This window comes from Danio rerio, chromosome 25 (genome assembly GCF_049306965.1).
Source record: "Danio rerio strain Tuebingen ecotype United States chromosome 25, GRCz12tu, whole genome shotgun sequence".
In the NCBI taxonomy this organism is placed as follows: Eukaryota; Metazoa; Chordata; class Actinopteri; order Cypriniformes; family Danionidae; genus Danio; species Danio rerio.
In genome coordinates, this window is record NC_133200.1 from 25236518 (window position 1) to 25255571 (window position 19054).

General features: G+C 39.3%; 1 protein-coding gene across 1 annotated transcript; it reads right to left on the reverse strand.

Annotated features, from left to right (window-relative positions):
- Window positions 1-11035: 11035 nt before the first annotated feature.
- On the reverse strand, window positions 11036-18599 carry igf2b (insulin-like growth factor 2b). The gene is given in 4 exon segments (NM_001001815.1): window positions 11036-13926; window positions 14918-15099; window positions 16981-17131; window positions 18442-18599. Coding segments are annotated over 4 exon segments (639 nt in total). The 5' UTR covers window positions 18511-18599; the 3' UTR covers window positions 11036-13689.
- Between the last annotated feature and the right edge of the window lie 455 nt (window positions 18600-19054).

Sequence of the window (19054 nt, forward strand, 5' to 3'; positions counted from 1 at the left end):
TGCTTTGATGTTTTTTGAGCCAGGGATATAGGTGACTTGGAAGTCGAATCGGGTGAAAAACAGCGCCCATCTTGCCTGTCTAGGGTTCAGACGTTTACAGGAGCGGATATATTCCAGGTTTTTGTGATCGGTGATGACGGTGAAAGGATGTTTTGTGCCTTCAAGCCAGTGTCTCCATTCTTCTAGCGCGGCTTTCATGGCGAGGAGTTCTCGGTTTCCCACATCGTAGTTCCGTTCAGCGGAGTTGAGCTTGCGAGAATAGAAGGCACAGGGATGGAGCTTCTTAGTGACTAGGGATCTTTGAGACAGGATGGCTCCAATTCCAGTGTTGGATGCGTCAATTTCAACTACAAAGGGTTGCTCGGGATCAGGATGACGCAGAATGGGTGCACTGGAGAAGCGAGTTTTGAGCTGAGTAAATGCTCGGACAGCGTCTGGGTTCCATTTAAGGCGAGCGTTGTTGGCTTTTACCATGGCGGTCAGTGGAGCAGCGACTGAACTGAAGTTTCTTATGAAGCGCCTGTAGAAGTTAGCAAAGCCCAGAAATCGTTGTAGTTGTCTGATGGTTTCGGGTTGTGGCCATTGTGTCACGGAGTCGACCTTTTGCTGGTCCATGGCCACGCCTTCTGGACTAATGATGTAACCAAGGAATGAGATGCAGGTCTGATGGAATTCGCACTTGGAGCTCTTTGCATACAGCTGGTTTTGAATGAGGCGTTTGAGCACTGCCCGGACGTGCTGAATATGCTCAGATAGCGAATTGGAGTAGACCAGGATGTCGTCAATATACACTATGACCCACTTGTTGAGCATGTCTCTAAATACCTCATTTACAAATGCCTGGAACACGGAAGGACTGTTTGCTAGGCCGAAGGGCATAACGAGGTACTCATAGTGGCCGTCGACTGTAGAGAACCCGGTTTTCCACTCGTCTCCCTGTCGTATGCGGATGAGGTTATATGCACTACGGAGGTCCAACTTAGTGAAATACTGGGCGGATCGGAGTTGCTCAAGGGCGGCTGGAACCAATGGCAATGGGTAGCGGTATTTAACTGTGATCTCATTTAAGCCTCGGTAATCAATGCATGGGCGCAAGCTGCCATCCTTCTTCTTGACGAAGGAAAAAACCTGCTGAAGCGGGTGAAGTAGATGGTTGAATAAAGCCCTTTTCTAGCTCCTCAGAGATGTAACTCTTCATAGCTTCAGTTTCAGGTTGAGAGAGGGGGAAAATGCGACCACGAGGGGGCGTGGTGCCGGGTAGCAGCTCGATGGCACAGTCATTTTCACGATGTGGAGGGAGCTTGGTAGCCTTTTGTTTATTAAATGCCTCAATTAAATCGTGATAAGCATCAGGAACATGACAGAGTTCAGAGTCTTCGGTCTTGTTAATTGTGTTGATCTGGACAGGGGAAACAGAATGCAGACATTGGGTAAAGCATTGATTGCTCCATTTTGTGATCTCACCAGTTCTCCAAGAGACTTGAGGGTCATGCTGTTGTAGCCATGGTAGCCCAAGAATTACAGAGTGTTTGGGGGAGTTGATGGCAAGGAGGGAAATCTCCTCTTCATGGAGAGAGCCTGTTTGAAGAGAGATTGGCTGAGTCTGGAATTTTATACGTCCTTCTCCCAAAGGGCGCCCGTCTACAGCAGTGATGGCTATGGAGGAATCACAGGAGGTTAAAGGAATAGAGTGAATGGTGGCAAACGTGTAATCAATAAAGTTGCCAGCGGCTCCTGAATCGATCATGGCCATAGTCTCAATCTCTTCTCCATTGCTTCTCAGAGTGACAGGCAAATTCACAACATTATTAGTGGTAGTGAACATAGTGGTTGCACTCACCGAGAGGGTTTTAGGGAGATGCTTGTTGGGACATAAAACCTTCGTATGACCTGGAAGTCCGCAATAAATGCACAGGTGATTTCTTCTCCGTCGTTCTCGCTCCTCTGGGTTCAGGCGGGTTCTACCCAGTTGCATGGGTTCAGCGGAGGTTTCAGGGGATACAGGACTGGAAGCAATTGAGCATAGCGGATTGCGAGTGCGGAGGAGAGTGTCTAACCTTATGGAAAGCTCGATTAGTTGATCCAGTGTTTTTGCCTCGTCACGACACGCCATCTCTCGCTGCAATTCTGGTCTTAGAGCCTTTCTGTAGAGCGTGGCAAGCGGATCATCAGCCCAGCCAGTTTGCGCTGCCAAGGTGCGGAACTGCAGGGCGAACTCAGCTGCGGAGCGATCTCCCTGTTGGATGCACAATAGCTCCTCGCCAGCGTTACGACCACCCTCCGGATGATCGAACACAGTGCAGAAACGTTTGAGAAAGTCATTAAACGAGGGAAATATCGGGGTACTGTCTGGCCAAACTGCAGTAGCCCAGTCTAGCGCTTTCCCAGTGAGCAGAGAGCACACAAAAGCAATTTTCCCATTCTCGTCCTTAAACAGATGGGGCTGTTGGGCGATGAACAGTTTACATTGCAGTAGGAAGCCTTTACATTTTGCTGGGTTACCTGAGAACTTGTCAGGAAAAGCCAATCGAACTCCGGAAGTCATCGGGTGTTGTGCAACAACAAGTGGACTTGGAGAGTAGTTGGCGGTGGTTTGCGCAGTGGCAGCAGCTTGCAGGTTTTGGAGGGATTTCACCAGTTCGTCTGTTAACTGAGTTAGATGTGTTAGTTGTTGTTGGTGTGTTGACAATACCTGAGCTTGTGTTGTGACTTCGTGAGACAAAACCTGGATGGCTGCGGGATCCGTGTTGGGCGAAGTCTTCTGTAACGGGGAGACTGACACGGAGGGATCCATTTTGCAGTATTTATTAAGTCACACTTAAACATCAACAACATGCACGGCTGTGCGAACATACAACATACACATCAACGATGATTAGCAGATAACAGAGGCAGAGTGATTACCAGGCTTGTGTCATAGGCAGGCAGCGTGAATCAGAGTCCGTGTAACAGGCTTTGGTCAGGGGCAGGCAGCGAGAATCAGAGTCCGTGTAACAGGCGTTGGTCAAGGGCAGGCAGAAGACAGAGCAGAGTCGTGAAACGGGCTGAAGTGGTAAACGGGAGATCAGGCAGGATAGAACGCTCAGAAATGCTGGCCGGGGCTAAACAAGACTTCGCACTGAAGTGTGTGTGTGAGCTGTTTATATATGGTACGTGGGTCATTAGTGGAATGAAGAACAGGTGTGCTGGGATCAGGGTGAAATGGATGACGTAATGGTTAGAAGTCCGGAGATGGTGACCTCTGCTGGTCAGCGAGGGGAATGACTGGGACCGAGTCGGTGACACATCTAGAGTTCCCCAACCTTTTTTTTCCTTAACCTAACCCGTATGTTTCCGTAGCCCACTGCAATTTTTAAATGACCCTGTTATTTGTGGTAGGTTAGTTAGTCACTCAGATGCAAGACATAAACAATAAACATTTATAAACATAAAATGGGCGACATGGTGGCTCAGTGGTTATCATTGTTGCCTTAAAGCAAAAAGATTGCTGGATCGAGTCCTGGCAGGGTCAGTTGGCATTTCTGCGTGGAGTTTGTATGTTCTCCCTGTGTTTGTGTGGGTTTTTTCTGGGTGCTCTGGTTTCCCTCACAGTCCAATGACATGTGGTAGAGGTGAATTGAATATAATTGAGAAAATGAAACTATATGGCAATGACCGACCTGAAATCGGGAAAACGTGATTAAAAACACTTCTATTTCATAAAGTTTTCACAAAGTTTTGCCTCTCTCCTGCACAACAATTGTGTTAGAATTGAGAAAATTAGACCTTGTTGATTGAGAAAATGAAACCTGATTGTAACTACAAGACAATGACTGACCTGAAATCAGGACTCGCAAACTGCACTTGAGCAAAACATTTCCATTGCATAGAAACAAGCACACATGTGCAATTCCAGTACTTGCCTTCACGTAACCATCACTGACAACACATTGACAGCCATATATTAAGCTAAAAAATGTATGTTTTAAATGTGTGGATGGTTAAACTAATCATTGAAAATCAAATGGTGAATGCATAATAATGCATATATATATATATATATATATATATATATATATATATATATATATATATATATATATATATATACATATATATATATATATATATATATATATATATATATATATATATATATATATATATATATATATAGAAAGGAAATTTTCACAGTATGTCTGATAATATATTTTTTTTCTTAAGAAAGTCTTCTTTTATTTTGACTAGAGTAAAAGCAGTTGTTTATTTTTTAAACACCATTTTAAGGACAAAATTATTAGACCCTTTAAGCTAATTTGTTTATCGATAGTCTACAGAACAAACCATTGTTATACAATAACTTGCCTAATTACCCTAACCTGCCTAGTTACCCTAATTAACCTAGTTAAGCCTTTAAATGTCTCATCATGTATAGAAATGTCTTGAAAAATAAATAGTCAAATATTATTTAATGTCATCATGGCAAAGATAAAATAAATCAGTTATTAGAAATAAGTTGCTAAAACTATTATGTTTAGAAATGCGTTGAAAAAATCTTCTCTCCGTTAAACAAAAATTGGGGAAAAAATTAAATGGGGGTCTAATAATTTTATTAATTTTATACAGTTGAAGCCCATATTATTATCCCCTCTGAATTTTTATTTCTTTTTATATATATATATATTTCTCAAATAATGTTTTGTTTCTTCTTTGTTTTATTTCAGCTAGAATAAAAGCAGTTTCTATTTTTTATTGAAGAAAAAAAAAAAAACCTTTAAGGTCATTATTATTAGCCCCCTAAAGCAATATATATTTTTTTTTTCTTACAGAATAAACCATTGATTGTTATATGGGACATTCTGCCAGAAACAAACATTTTCATTTGTAAAAATGTGACAGGGCCTGACTTTTAAGCTTGTCATCTTTAAAAAAAAATCTCACAAAAACAAACATAAAATCATACAATTCAATGAAAGAACACATCCTTATTTACTGTCAGCTTCATAATCAAATGAGTCAAAGCCTTAACTATATGGTGCTCAGTCTCTCCTAGTTGACAAAACCATTTTAAATAAAACTGGTAAAATTTTATTTAATTTTACTTCGAAAAATATTATTCATTATATTAAAAAATCAGTAATTATGAATAGCCGTGGGAATGGTGGTCTTAATAAGTTGGATTTTTGTACATTTAATAATACTGTCAAAATTAAACGGGGCAAACATTTTCTCAAAAATCCAACCTTAATCTAAAACTTTGTTCCATATTGCATATTTTCTAAATGGGAATTGAGAAAATACCAGCTAAATTATCTTAATTTCATAACAAATTTCTTTTTGCCTGGTTACTATTAAGCACAACTTCTCTCCTCACAGATATTTTCTTTGGAATAACAAAATATTGTGTACAAAAACAAATCTCTTTGTTTTTAACGCTGGTTTGAAGCAAATATTCTGCTTGTTAGTCAATTATTTAATGCAAATGGCCATTGATTAAATTAAAAGAATTTCTTTTTTTTTTCAATTCAATATTTCCATCCCCCTAATGAATTTGCTATTGTATTTGATGCCACACCATTTGAAGTTATAAAGTTATTCTAAAGCATCCCCTATTCTTCTGTTTTATCGCCTTTAGACCCTTCTGCTACAATGGTAGGAAAATGTTGTTTCTCTGCAACTTCTTCATACAATTTAATATGCTCTTTATTTCTTAATAGGATGATATTATTCAATCATTCATTTTCTTTTCGGCTTAGTCTCTTTATTAATCTCGGGTCATCACAGCGGAATGAACCACCAACTTATCCAGCATATGTTTTACGCAGTGGATGCCCTTCCTGCTTCAACCCAGGGGAACATCCGTACACACTCATTTACACTCATTCTGGGAAAACATAACATGCAAACTTCACACAGAAACGCCAACTGACCAAGCTGAGACTCGAACCAGTAACTTTCTTGCTGTGAGGCGATCATGCTACCCACTGACCAGGATCGACATAATTGTGTTTAATCACTGTATATTTATATGAAATTTTTACGATTTATGTACAAAATGTTTTTCCTACTGAGAGTTTTAGTCTTGGTTCTAGTCCAAATATTTGCATTTCAAAGTCAAAAAAAGATTACTTGCAACACTGGCGGATAGTTTAGTTTTTGTTTTTTTTAAGCAAAAATGTTTGGCTTATTTTGTCTGAAAGTGAAAACAAATCAATACTTTTACTTGCTCTATAAGAACGTTTGATATTTGGACTAGAAATTCGACAAAACAAAGTAGCTAATAAAAGCATTTTGTGCAATGCGATTATTTAATTTGTATACCTAAATACTGTCCATAAAGCAAATATCATATCACATAATTTATTGCAGAAAAACAAAATGTCGGAATTTCAAATTATTCGAATATCATGCAGCCCTAAGGGAGAGCATGCAAACTCCACACAGAAACTCCAACTGAGCCGAGGCTCAAACCAGCAACCCAGCGACCTTCTTGCTGTGAGGCGACAGCACTACCTACTTCGTCACTGTGTTGCCCTTTTTTTCAAATATTTCCCAAGTAATGTTTAATAGAGCAAGGAATTTTTCACAGTGTTTTCTATAATATATTTTTCTTGGGGAAAGTCTTATTTGTTTTATTTTGGCTAGAATAAAAGCAGTTTCAAATGTTTTTAGAACCATTCTAGGGTCAATAATATTAGTCCCCCTAAAAAAATAAAAATTAGTTATTAAAACAATTATGTTTAGAAATGCATTGAAAATAATCTTTAGCGTTAGACAGAAATTAGGGCAAAATATACATAGCCTAATTCAGCTAATAAGTCAGGACTGGAGGGCTAATAATTCTTACTTCAATTGTATATCAACATGTGCACATGAACAATTCCAGCGTTCGGGTTCATTGAGTCCACGCTCACACAATCTTGAATGACAACCTACATTTTGAAATATTCATTTGTGTTGTAAAGACACTGTTCTCCGATTAAAATCTGTTGCGGGGAAATGGAATTGTGCAGAAGCGCTGGTTAATATTTAAACCGCCACACTGCACTAAATTAAACAAGCAGGTTAAAGTCTTGCAACATTTAACGTTTTCTCTCGTACTGTAATGACATTTACGTGGGGTCTTGAGGGGGATTTGTCGAGTGCTTTCATCATTATAGCATGTTACAGACACAAGTACTCGCTAGCACACAGCAGGTTGCCTGTCACCATGCTTCACTAGTTGATCTGTCACACACTGCCGCTCTGTGCGTTAATGTGCAGCCTCTGACAGCTAAAAGGAATCTAAAAGGCTTCAAGGAAGAATTTGTACTCCTTAGTCAGCTGTTCTAGAAAGATAGGAGACTGCAATATTACATGGACCAAAGCTGATTCATCTTAAAGGTGTATTGCACCTAAAATGACGTTGTATTACGCTTACCGGTTTCATTCCATTTATACTTCTCTCACTATTTTGTAATAAAATTTAAGTTAATTAAAGGGAATTAGGTAAGTTATAATGAAATACATTGAGGGAAATAATGTGTGTTTTTTCCAACGATGCTTTGTGCAAGTTAACTTTCATTAAACCGACAGTTTCAGTTCTTGATTGATTCATTCATTCATCCATTTTTCCTTCGGCTTAGCCCCTGGTTTATCAGAGACCGCCCCAGTGGAATGAACTGCCAACTATTCCAGCACATGTTTAACCCAGTGGATGCACTACCAGCTGCTGGGAACAACCATACACTCTCACTTTCATACACGCACTCATACACTATACTCTATAATGACAATTTTGTTCACCTAATGCCTTTGGACTGTGCCGGAGCAAACTCATGCAAATGTAACCCCGTCAGTCCTACACCATCTAACCCACTCTTAGCTGGGATCAAATCTTCCGCATGGGAGTCGGTTGCTCTAACAAGAAGGCAAAAAACCATGGCCTCTGTTGCTAGAGCACCTTCAGGCCACATTTACACTGCACTCTTCAAGTGACTCAATTCCGATTTATTCCTCCCATGTGGCACAGATCAGATATGGCCCATGTACGTGTAAGCAGGAACAAATCACATGGATTCCGATTTATTCAAATCAGATTCAGGTTTTGTTCATATGTGGAAATTTACCCGATATGAATCGGATCTGTGTTCTCGTGTCTGCAGTGTAAGCAGGTAGATCGGATTTTCACCTGTCAATGCGAGTCGCGCATCATTAATAACCAAAGCAAATGACGTCCCGTTCTTTTTTTCCTGGTCATGGCATCTTTGCCGTATGCTGTGTAAATGCAGATGCTCTGATACGAGTCACTTTTAAAAGATGATGTGAGCAGGTCAGCAAAAAAAACAGTACAGTAACAAAATCAGAATTGACCACCAAGATCTGCAGTGTAAATGCAGCCTAAGAGGTCAGAGGAGGAAGGTTTACCTGCACAGCACTCATTAGCTGGCCTCCGTTACACTCAACCCTCTAAACCTCACTCCCATTCGGGACACGGCACCAATGTAACCCTGCTGGTCCTACACCACCCAACCCACTTCGACCTGGGATCGAACCAGCAACCTTCCATACAGGAGTCGTTTGGTCTAACAAGGAGGCTAAAGACCATGGCCTTTAGCATCTTTCACTAGAGCACCTTTACGCCCCATTCACACAGGGCTTCAGCGTCAACGCTTGGCTGAAGGTGTGTTTGAAGTTGGGTGCTGAAGCGATCATCATAGAAGCGTCAGCCAATGAAATTCAGTCAGCAATAGGCCACTGTCTAGCTGGTGTATTTGCATACAGCGACATGATTGGCTGACGCTTCCGTCTGCGCTTGAAAAGTTGAGCTAGTCCCAACTTCTGCAGCGAGCAACGCCTCTAAAGCGGCCCCCACGGATCCACAATGCAGTTCAGCATCGCCTGACGTCACCTATTCAGATTGAATGGGAAGCGTTGACGCTGACACCCATGTGAATGGGGCGTTAGAGGTCAGAGGAGTGAGGTTTACCTGCACAGCACTCACTAGCTGGCATCCGTTACGCTCCATTCACACGGGACTTCAGCGTCAACGCTTGTATAAGGGCGTGTCTGAAGTTGGGGTTGACGCGATCGTCATAGCAGCATCAGCCAATGAAATTAGTCAACAATAGGCCACTGTCTGAGCTGGTGTATTTGCATGCAGCGATCTGATTGGCTGACGCTTCGGTCATCGCTTGAAAAGTTGAGCAAGTCCCAACTTATGCAGCGAGCAACGCCTCTGAAGTGGTGCTGATGGATCCACAATGCAGTTCGGCAACGCCTGATTTCACCCATTCAAAGTGAATGGGAAGCGTTGAAGCTGACGCCCTGTGTGAATGGGGCGTTACACTAACACAGGGAGAACAAGCAAACTCCACACAGAGATTCCAACTCACCAGGGACTCGAACCAGCGACCTTTTTTCAGATTTGACAATCAGTTTACAATTCATGTCAAGGTTAGGTTCTTCTTATATTATTATTATTATTCATTTAGAGTTAGGGATAGATTTAGGGGTAGGAATTAGGCTTGGATTACATTTTTTGAACAGGAATAAAATTCTAGACTGATACACAATTTCAAGTTATGGACATATACTATAAAAAGACTACTAAAAAAAGAAAGTAAACAAAGAAATATATTACTATATATATATGTGTGTGTGTGTGTGTGTGTGTGTGTGTGTGTGTGTGTGTGTGTGTATATATATATATATATATATATATATATATATATATATATATATATATATATATATATATATATATATATATATATATATATATATATATATATATGCCAGTTGGCATTTCTGTGAGGTGTTAGCATGTTCTTCATGTGTTGGGTTTCCTCCAGGTACTCTGGTTTCCCCCACAGTCCAAAGAAATGCGGTATAGGTGAATTGGATGAACTAAATTGACCGTAGTGTACACTTGCTGACAAATTCTGGATCAGCAGCTCTGTCTTGACAAGGTTGAGTTGAAAGTGAGGGTCCCTCATTTAACAAGAAATGTCTGTCAGACCTGCTGAAATTTGAGCATCTAATGTCAGATAACCAAGCGAGAGTGTGAGGTGAAATTGAGTGTCAGCAGTGATAGGAAAAAAAAAAAACACGTTACTAAATAACAAATCCATGTGATTTGTAAATAGTGAAAAAGACCTGAGCCCTGAGGCACCCTGCTATCTGTGGTGGACATCAAGACAACTTAAATGGCTCACCTGAGAGGTAAAATCTGATCAACTAAGAGTCATTCCTAATATGCCTTTTATCCTGAAGATTGCAGGAGAATAGGATCATCTGTAGTAGTTAACATAACTATTTTGATACGTCTGCCACTAATAGGACAGTAAGTTGAAAGTAAATGTGTTCAATAGTGTGATGTGTTCATCTGTTGCTGTAAGAACTGTGGGCAGATGATGATTTGTTGATGAAGAAGTCATTAGCTGCGACATTAAAGAGCACGTAAAAGTAATACAAATTTAAGGTTGAACTAATTATCCATGACTCATAGGAGCACTAAGTAAACATTATGTGACCCTTACCCTAAATTACAACTACTAGTGCTCATGGTGGATGAAATAAATCATGTTTTAAATGGGAAATCACAAAGATTATGCTTTACATTTGATTTAAAATGTCACGTTAACCATTTGACTGCCGCTCTACCAAACGGTTGACCATGTTTTTACTGTTTTAAATAATAATTGTTAAAATAAAATGGTTAAAAATTGTTTACACACAGCATTGTTGGTTTACAAAACAATCTAACAACATTATCCTGTTGCACTACCACACTTGGTTTCAGTTTAGAAAACATGTTAAATGAGAATCTGAAATATTTGAGAATCTGTTGTTTTTGATGTTAAAAACAACACATAAGTATTATCACTAATCTGCTCCCAGGTTTGGTGGCATTATAGTGCCTTTTCTTCCGTTGACACACTTTTACTTTCTGCAGATGAGCCAGAGCAGAAAAGATGCTAAAAGCAGCAAAAAAGAAAACACAGCGTAGGCCTCAACGCCTACTAAATCATTTACAGTGTAACCCAGCAATGAAAACACACTCGCACATGACTGAAACATGTTCGATAAAATGTTTTTTATTGATATTAAAAATGAAAGTACATGGATTGTGCATTTTCGGACGTATTTTCTAGCGTGCAGAGGTTAAATCAATTAAAAATACACACAGGCTGTGTGGGCTACTGATATTAAACCGTTGCCAAAGAAAGTCAGAAAGATCCCTTCATTTTGAGCGCAAAAGCATGGTTCTTTCGCACAGAAAGTTAAATAACCAGTTCGGAAAGAACAAACAGTTAACGCAGTGCTTGCAAGAATAACATCGTAGAAAAAAAATGGCAGTTGGGATGCTTGAATAATAAAAAATAATGAGAATAATTAAAATAATTGCACTGCTTCATCACAACTGATATGAATCAGATAAATAGGATGGATTATCAAGGCAGAGAGGGGGAGGCACTTAGACCTTTAGGTACTAAGCAATACTATAGTAACATTTTATGACCTTTAAATAAAATAAACATCCAAAAAATGGCCTTGCGTTGGGTAATTCCATTGATATTTCCTGAGTATTAGGGTAACTAAGTACGGTAGCCCTTCAACAACTGAGATGAAGATACATGGAGGACTTGAGAAAACCACCCCAACCCAAAGGAAATAAGAGGATTTAGGGCATGTTATTAGAAGATGGTGAGATTGAGAGGATGTATGAACAGTTCATTCTTTGTGGCATCGCCATAATGGGTTTGTTTTTACTCTGCCTTACAGCTGCTCAGCAACAAAGGAAAACATTGAACCAGGGACAACACCTTCATCCTAGCGCAGGCTCTTCTCGACCCTCAAAACATGGCTCTCAGTTGCTGCCTACCCCAGACCGATGATACAACAGTGAAAATGGCAGTAAAGTGTCTTAAACTGTAGTGGTTTGTGAACACTTCAATTGAGACCAGTTTTATGCAGAAAAGTTAAATGCAGGGTTTTATTTTTGTATGTTTTTGTTTTTTATTTGTTTTTATTTATTTATTTTATATAAAGAGAAATCCATTTGGCAGATTAAAAAGCCATGCAGGAGGGAGAGAGAGAGAGAGTCTTCTGAGTATGTGCCTATTTTTGTATTACAACATGCCTAAGCGATCCAGGCTACAGCTGCTGTTAAAATATTGATTTTAAAATAGCTCAGTGGCTAACCAAAAGGAGAAAAGGAAATATTTTTTGGTACAAAGCATCTACAAAAAAGCATTTACATGTAAAACGGGGGAGAGCACATCAAATAAAATCCGTCAGTTGAGCATCAGTGCTATGTATATTACTGTATTTGGACCGATTTAATATATATATATAATTTTATAACAAAATAAATAATGCCTTTATACAGTGCCCATATTTGTACTTTAACAAACAAACAAACAAAAAGAAGCTTGGCGGCTCATTACGCAAGATACAGCTCAGACTAAAAGAATAGTACATGATGTCCCTGGAAACTAATTACAATATATATTTTTATATTTAATTCATATATATATTTATATATATTCAAGTATTTGTTTTCAGGCAAAAGCATGTGAATACTACGGATAAACGTTAAAAATATATGTTAGTTGACATTATTGCGTTTTTTCCCTTTGAATTGATATTTGTGCCTTTTTTTTTTCTTCAGAACTGTAAAATAACGTTACAAAAACACAAGCCTATTTTGCAACAAGAATGTCACGGTACCAGAAACTGGGCTTTTTTTTCCTCCTTTTTTTCTTTTTTTTTCCTTGAAGCATTTTCACGAAAAAAAATAACATAGAAAATACAAACATCCCACTTTTTCAAGGTCACAATGTCTCTCTTCCTGCAGTGCAAAGCAGGGGTTTTGTGCAGCCACGCTTGAGTTCCCCACGTCCAGGCGCTTGAACATGATCCCTCCAGCGTCCCCACACTGCTCCTTCCTTTTTCGCTATGGCAGCGTGGGACCCAAAGCATACATCGCGTGTCTTACATACACGTCTGCATGCAGCGATCTCCCTCGCCGCCAATATGCTCATGATTACCCTTTCGAAAGTCACGCTTTCCTTAAAACGGAAAGCTTAATAAAGTCTCAAAGGAAAAAAAAAAACGTGCTTTTCAAACCCTTCTCCTCTGAGTCCTTTCCCAAAGCTAGCACCATGACATTTTTTGAGCTACACGTTCATAGTCCATAAAAAAATAGTGCCTTTTTTATTTACTTAACAAGAACTTTGACGTAATCCGTGGCGATGTGCAATTCGCAGACGCTTCTTCTGCTTTTCATTTGTGATTACAAGGTGCTGGAACAGGAATCTAATTTTACAACAATTCCTTACAGTGTGGATGTCCCTTTATAGTTACAGGTGCAAACTAATATGTAAAAGGACTAAAAGAGAAATACTTTTGTCTTGGGAGAATGCAGTGGAATGGGTTCTTTCATGCTAGCTTTCGCTGTTCCTCGCGCTCTCTGATGTCCTGGCAAGACGTTCCACGACTGCTTCGCTCTTTTCTTTGCTTCTTCACCTGAATTCCTCTCGTTTACGATGTGCCTTTTTGTTGGTGAACGAAACAGTAAGAATAGAAACTGGAAGAGCATGTGAGCAGGTTTGGTGGGGTAGGAAGAAGGGTTGTTGAGGACTGCCACAGAAATGACGTCAGAGACAAAAAAGCTTTTGATCCCTCAGTCTTTTTTATCAACTCTGTGCAAACGATCCTGTCTTTTCACTTGTGGCTAACGTAGTTTTCTGTGGGAAGAAGGATGGGAGGCAGCTTGCTGGGAAGCGTGATGAGAGGCCTGTGGTGGAGCAGTTGCTCCTGGGCCTTGATTCTCTCCGCCTGCCGCCTGAACTTCTTGGCCCGCAAGATGGCAGGGATGCCCCTCCGTAGCCTCTGAGCAGCCTTTCTTTGCCACACATCATATTTGGAATATTTGACGGTCACATGTTTTCTTGGGACCTCCTGTTACAAAAAAAAAAAAAATGTAGAGTTAGAAAATGAGTCCAAATCGTCACAGTTTTATTAGATATTTTGCTGAAAACACCCCAAAACTTTAAACCACCAAGACAAAACCCTGAGGAATACCTGTTATTCCAAACGGTTTTCTTGTTTTGATTTTGATTACTTAAACATATGGGTCATATTTTTTTTTAATGGTCCATTTGTTGAATTTAGGTTACAATGCATCTACATGCCAACTAACTCTCATTAGATTATAAGTAGACTGTTAGGTAAGGATTAGTGTAAGTTGAAATACTTGTGAAGTTTCTTATACACTCTCAGAAATAAAGATATGCAAGCTGTCATTGAGGTGGTACCTTTTCAAAAGGTACACGTTTGTACTTAAAGGGTACATATTGGTACCTTAAAAGTACATATTAGTGCCTAAAATTTTTAAGAGGAACACTTTTGTGATTTTTAGGTACTAATATGTACCCTTGGTGTACTAATATGTACCTTTTAGGTACAAATTTGTACCTTTTGAAAAGGTACCACCATAGTGACAGCTCGCGTACCCTTTATTTCTAAGAGCGGAGTCGGTTAAATGTTAAAGAAGCAGTATCAGCAGATATTAAGCTGACAGTCTACTAACAGTCTACTAATACTCAGGGACTATCAAAATGAAGTGTTACCAACATATGCAATAAATTGCTTTAATTCAAAGTCTCCATTGCTTAAGCACTAACTCAACAATCAGGCCATTTTGAGAGATGTTTTGTAAGCGTTTTGATGTAATCTAAAGGAAAATTTCAAACTGTATGTGACCTCTCACTTCTATTATCTCATTTTCCACTTTGTCAGCAGTTTAGGACAATACTTGCTTACAAGTTCCTTCCTCTAGCTAACTGTTTTCGTAAAACCCACATGACATTATGTACGAGTTCAGCAGAAAGCAAAGGAAAATCATGACGGTGAGGTGTGATGTTTTTGTTGTTTCCCACGGACAACATACCTGTTTTAATGCGGGCATCACTGGAATGACCTGCAGCGATGTGGCTGAAACGTCCCTCTCTGACTTGGCAGGTTTAGCGCAGTACTGTTCTAGCAGAGCAAGGTTGCAACTACTAAAACAACACTCCTCCACAATCCCACGATTTTGAGAACGTCGACTGTTTGACCTACTAGTTGGTCGACCTGCGGGGGAAACAGATGGAAATCATGAGTTCATGGACAATAATATTATTCTGTCCACATCAGAGAATAACACCTTTTGCTTATGGAAAATATCCACACAAAAATGAAAATTCTGTCATAATTTCCATCACCCTCTTGTTGCTGAAAACAAGTTTTTATTCATGTAGTGAAACCTAGTGGAGACCAATGTTGTTTGGACCCCATTTTTTGTCCTATGGACAAAAGGTTTTCCTCAAAATTCCTTAAATATATGTTGTGTTAAGGCTTGGAAGTACATGAAGGTTGAGTAAATGACAGATCATTTTAATAGTCTAATCTATAATTTGATACTAGTATAAATTGGTTTGCTGGTACCCCTGCTTGATCAGATGACACTGCGCTTTTGTCAACAAGTCAGGAAAGAAGACAAGCTGGCTGACCAGTTAACTCTACTTTAAAAAGCCTGACCAAACAAGCCTAAACTGCCTGGCCAAGCTATTGTTTACCTGAGTAACTAATGATCCAGCCTGAAAAGTCTGGTAACTGGCACAGACTGGTTTAAGATGATGATATTTACCAGAGAATCCAGCTGAGCACATGCATTTAACCATTTAAGACCAACAAACCAGCTAGTTTGAGTGCTATTACCAAGAAAAAAGACATTTGGCTGAAGCTGTCACTATCAAGCATGCAAACATATTTAACAAACCCTGCAAGCAAGTCAATGTAAATCAAGCTACAGTGACCTGATTCCATTGTAGAGGCAGATTTCATTATCAATTCATTATGTTTTGATTGGGATGCATCTGTGGTGTATAATAAAGCCAGAATCGGTGGCATAAAATGGAGTCTGTTTATTTGTTTTCTCGCCTGGACTGATCTTGTTATGCCGTCTAATTGAGCTGCTCGAAATCTGTTTCGAAGAATTCACTAGGAACCACATTCCCAGGAACGAAAGACTACGAATAAGGCAACGAAAGAGTTGAAGGGCAAAAGTCTTCGCTTCTGTTTAGATGAGTAAATGGTGGATATCCTTTGACCTTGTCCTTTGCCAGCTCAGCAGAGATAAAGAGTGCATGAAAGAGAGGAAGGGGGAGGGGTAGAAGAACAGACTTGGCATGAAAGAGCGAAGATACAGGACACAGTAATGGGGGGGGGGGTGTGCATGAGCTAGACCGGGAAAAGGAAGGAACAATTGATTTTCAGTCAAATAATATGTGAACGATTTGTGCTTCTCATAGTCACACTGATCTGAAAGGGAGTTCTTGATTATAGGATGGGAAACATTGAACAAGAGTAGAAGTGGTGGACGGAGGGGGGAAATCTGTGCTGGCCCAAATTGGATAATGATCTTTCGGGGTAGTTAGGCTTCTGTGGCCAAAAGAACACAAAGGCCTTGTCTGTTTGTCAGTGCTGGCGTGAGGAAGACGACAAATATTTAAAAAGTTGTGCTCTCGACCCCCTCCGTGCATGTGAGCGGTGCACATCCAACAGATGTATTAGGATTGCACGGTCGGCAGGCGCTGCTTTGAAATAGTGCGAACGTATTGGTTAGTATCTGTTACGCTAAAATAGTAATGAAGCTGTCTCCATTCCATCCAGCCATGTAAAAGGACAAACAACTCTTTTTTTTTCAATTGAGTGTAGCCTGGGAACATTTCTGGAGAGGTGAATGGAATGCCACTTGGGTACTATTACTTTCCCTGACGGAATGTGCAAGTAAACAACCAGGCCATTGTGGCTCATTTAGCATCCCTTTCATATGCAATCACAGATATCGCAAGAGAATGCGCCCAGTCAGCACAATCTGCCGAGACTTTGGTCGTAACCTAGGTCATTCGTGACATGCAATTGGCAGGACTCCTAAGCAAAAGCAAAGAAAATGCTGAGAAGTGTACGTACTGAAATAGAAGCCTCTGTCTTCACACACAAACTGTAGAGCGTCCACCAGCTCTCCGCCACATAACGTTTCAGCTGAAGCAACTTCGAAGGCAGACAGGGTTAAAAACAGTATGCATATTGGCATCCGTATGGACCAGAACATCTTTATGACCTGCAAAGATGACATGCTTTAGTTAGTTCAGTTTAGAGAGTTTGCATTTTATTTTTAATGGACAAATCTTGTCTCTTTATTTATCTTAAATGCTGAACATAATGCATATTCCTCCTTCCATAAGTATAATTAGAATTCTTAAGATGTTGACTTTAGTAATGCAATACTTCCATGTGTGAATGCATGGAAATTGACTCCTCACTTATCTGCTTGATTACATGGTCAATTTACAGTATGGAGAAGCATGCCTTTACGGTCTATACATAATGCACTGTTGTTCACAACAGACAATTTGCCAGTGTACTCAATGCACATTTGCAATTATATGCACGCCTTTTCAGGTTTGAATAAAAATAAATAAAAATGTGTCTAAATATCTGCTTAGCAATCTTCAGCTTAATGCACAATTAATAAGGTTGCAATCTTGCTATTCATAAAACAAACAAGAAACTAAAATTTATAAGTAAACTGAATTAAAATACTTTTTGTAGTTATGAATGTAATTTTTCACACAAAACAATATCAAGTATTATTCTAGAGAGACCTGTTGATCATCTATCCCTAACGTCATGCATTAGGCATGTCATTAGTTCGTCCATCTTATTAAATCAGGCATTGTAAATCTTCATTACACATTCATGCATCGACTTTTTAATTTTCGGCTTAAAGATGAATTGCTTATCCAAGTCGAAAGGCTTTATCTTGTCCTTTACATTCTTACACAACGTTCAACAAGTTGCAAGACTTCTCAATCTACCAAGCTATCTCATTCCTTTCAACTCAGCATATAGTTTCCTTAAATCCAAGTCATTTAAAGTGCTGTCGCCCCCTCGTGCAACATTCTTTCTAGTGTGCGCGTATCCAGAACGTAATGTCAAGTCTTTTATATATATATATATATATATATATATATATATATATATATATATATATATATATATATATATATATATATATATATATTCGCAGTCGCTTTTCATAATACAGAAAGATTGTAAGGTGTTTTACAGAAATAAAGTTAATAACTTGAATTCTTCATTGTGCACATTCTGCAGTTTAGCGCTGTCAAGATGATCTGGTAATTGTTAAGAATGTCAAAAACATCCATTTCATTACGCGAACCGCTTCAGCAAAGGAACACTGTTTTAAATCTCCTTAGTTTATCGACCGTGCCAGTTTCAGATTTTTATGATGCGACTCAACAGTTTCTATAAAGCTTCTCTTTTTATTGGTTTGTTTTCTATTCAAGAGAACAGCACGAAAGCAATTGTCTCCAAATATGTCCAAGGTTCTTAAAAGATTTTCTTTACCTTATTTACGAAACTGTCTGTTCTCGAGCAGGTATGGCAAACAGAATGATGTTTTAGTTGGTCCTCCATGACAACGTGAAAAAATGCTGTGCTGTTGTATTTGGTAGTGAAGGTCGGATTAAGTCCCCTAGATGGTGTTAGGATGTTGTGTGGAGCTGTCCCAAAATCAGGCGACAGGCAAAAGTTCTCTGAGAGAAGTATTATATACCCAACCCGCCCCTAAACACCCTCCACCTCCCGCACTTCTTGTGCGCATGCCTGTAAACCAGCAGTCTAGCCGAGTTCTACACTGTTTCCACAGAATCCACATTAAAAAAGTTCATTAAACTTTAGAGAATGTCAGCTCAACTCCTTGTTGAAATGGCTGACTTTGTTTGTTGTTTTGTTTTCTTAACACATTATAAAGTTAGAGCAGAATAGAATTAAATCTACATCTACAAAGAAAGTAAATCCACAATGAAATAATTAATGAAAACAACGAAAGATTCATAGTTTAGAAACGCCAGCGTCGTCAAAATCTTTCCATCAAGATATCAGAGTTCTGACAGGACAATCAGTGTGTAAATTCTTTTGCAATGTGCAGTGTCCGGATGATAAGGAGAAAGGATGAAAC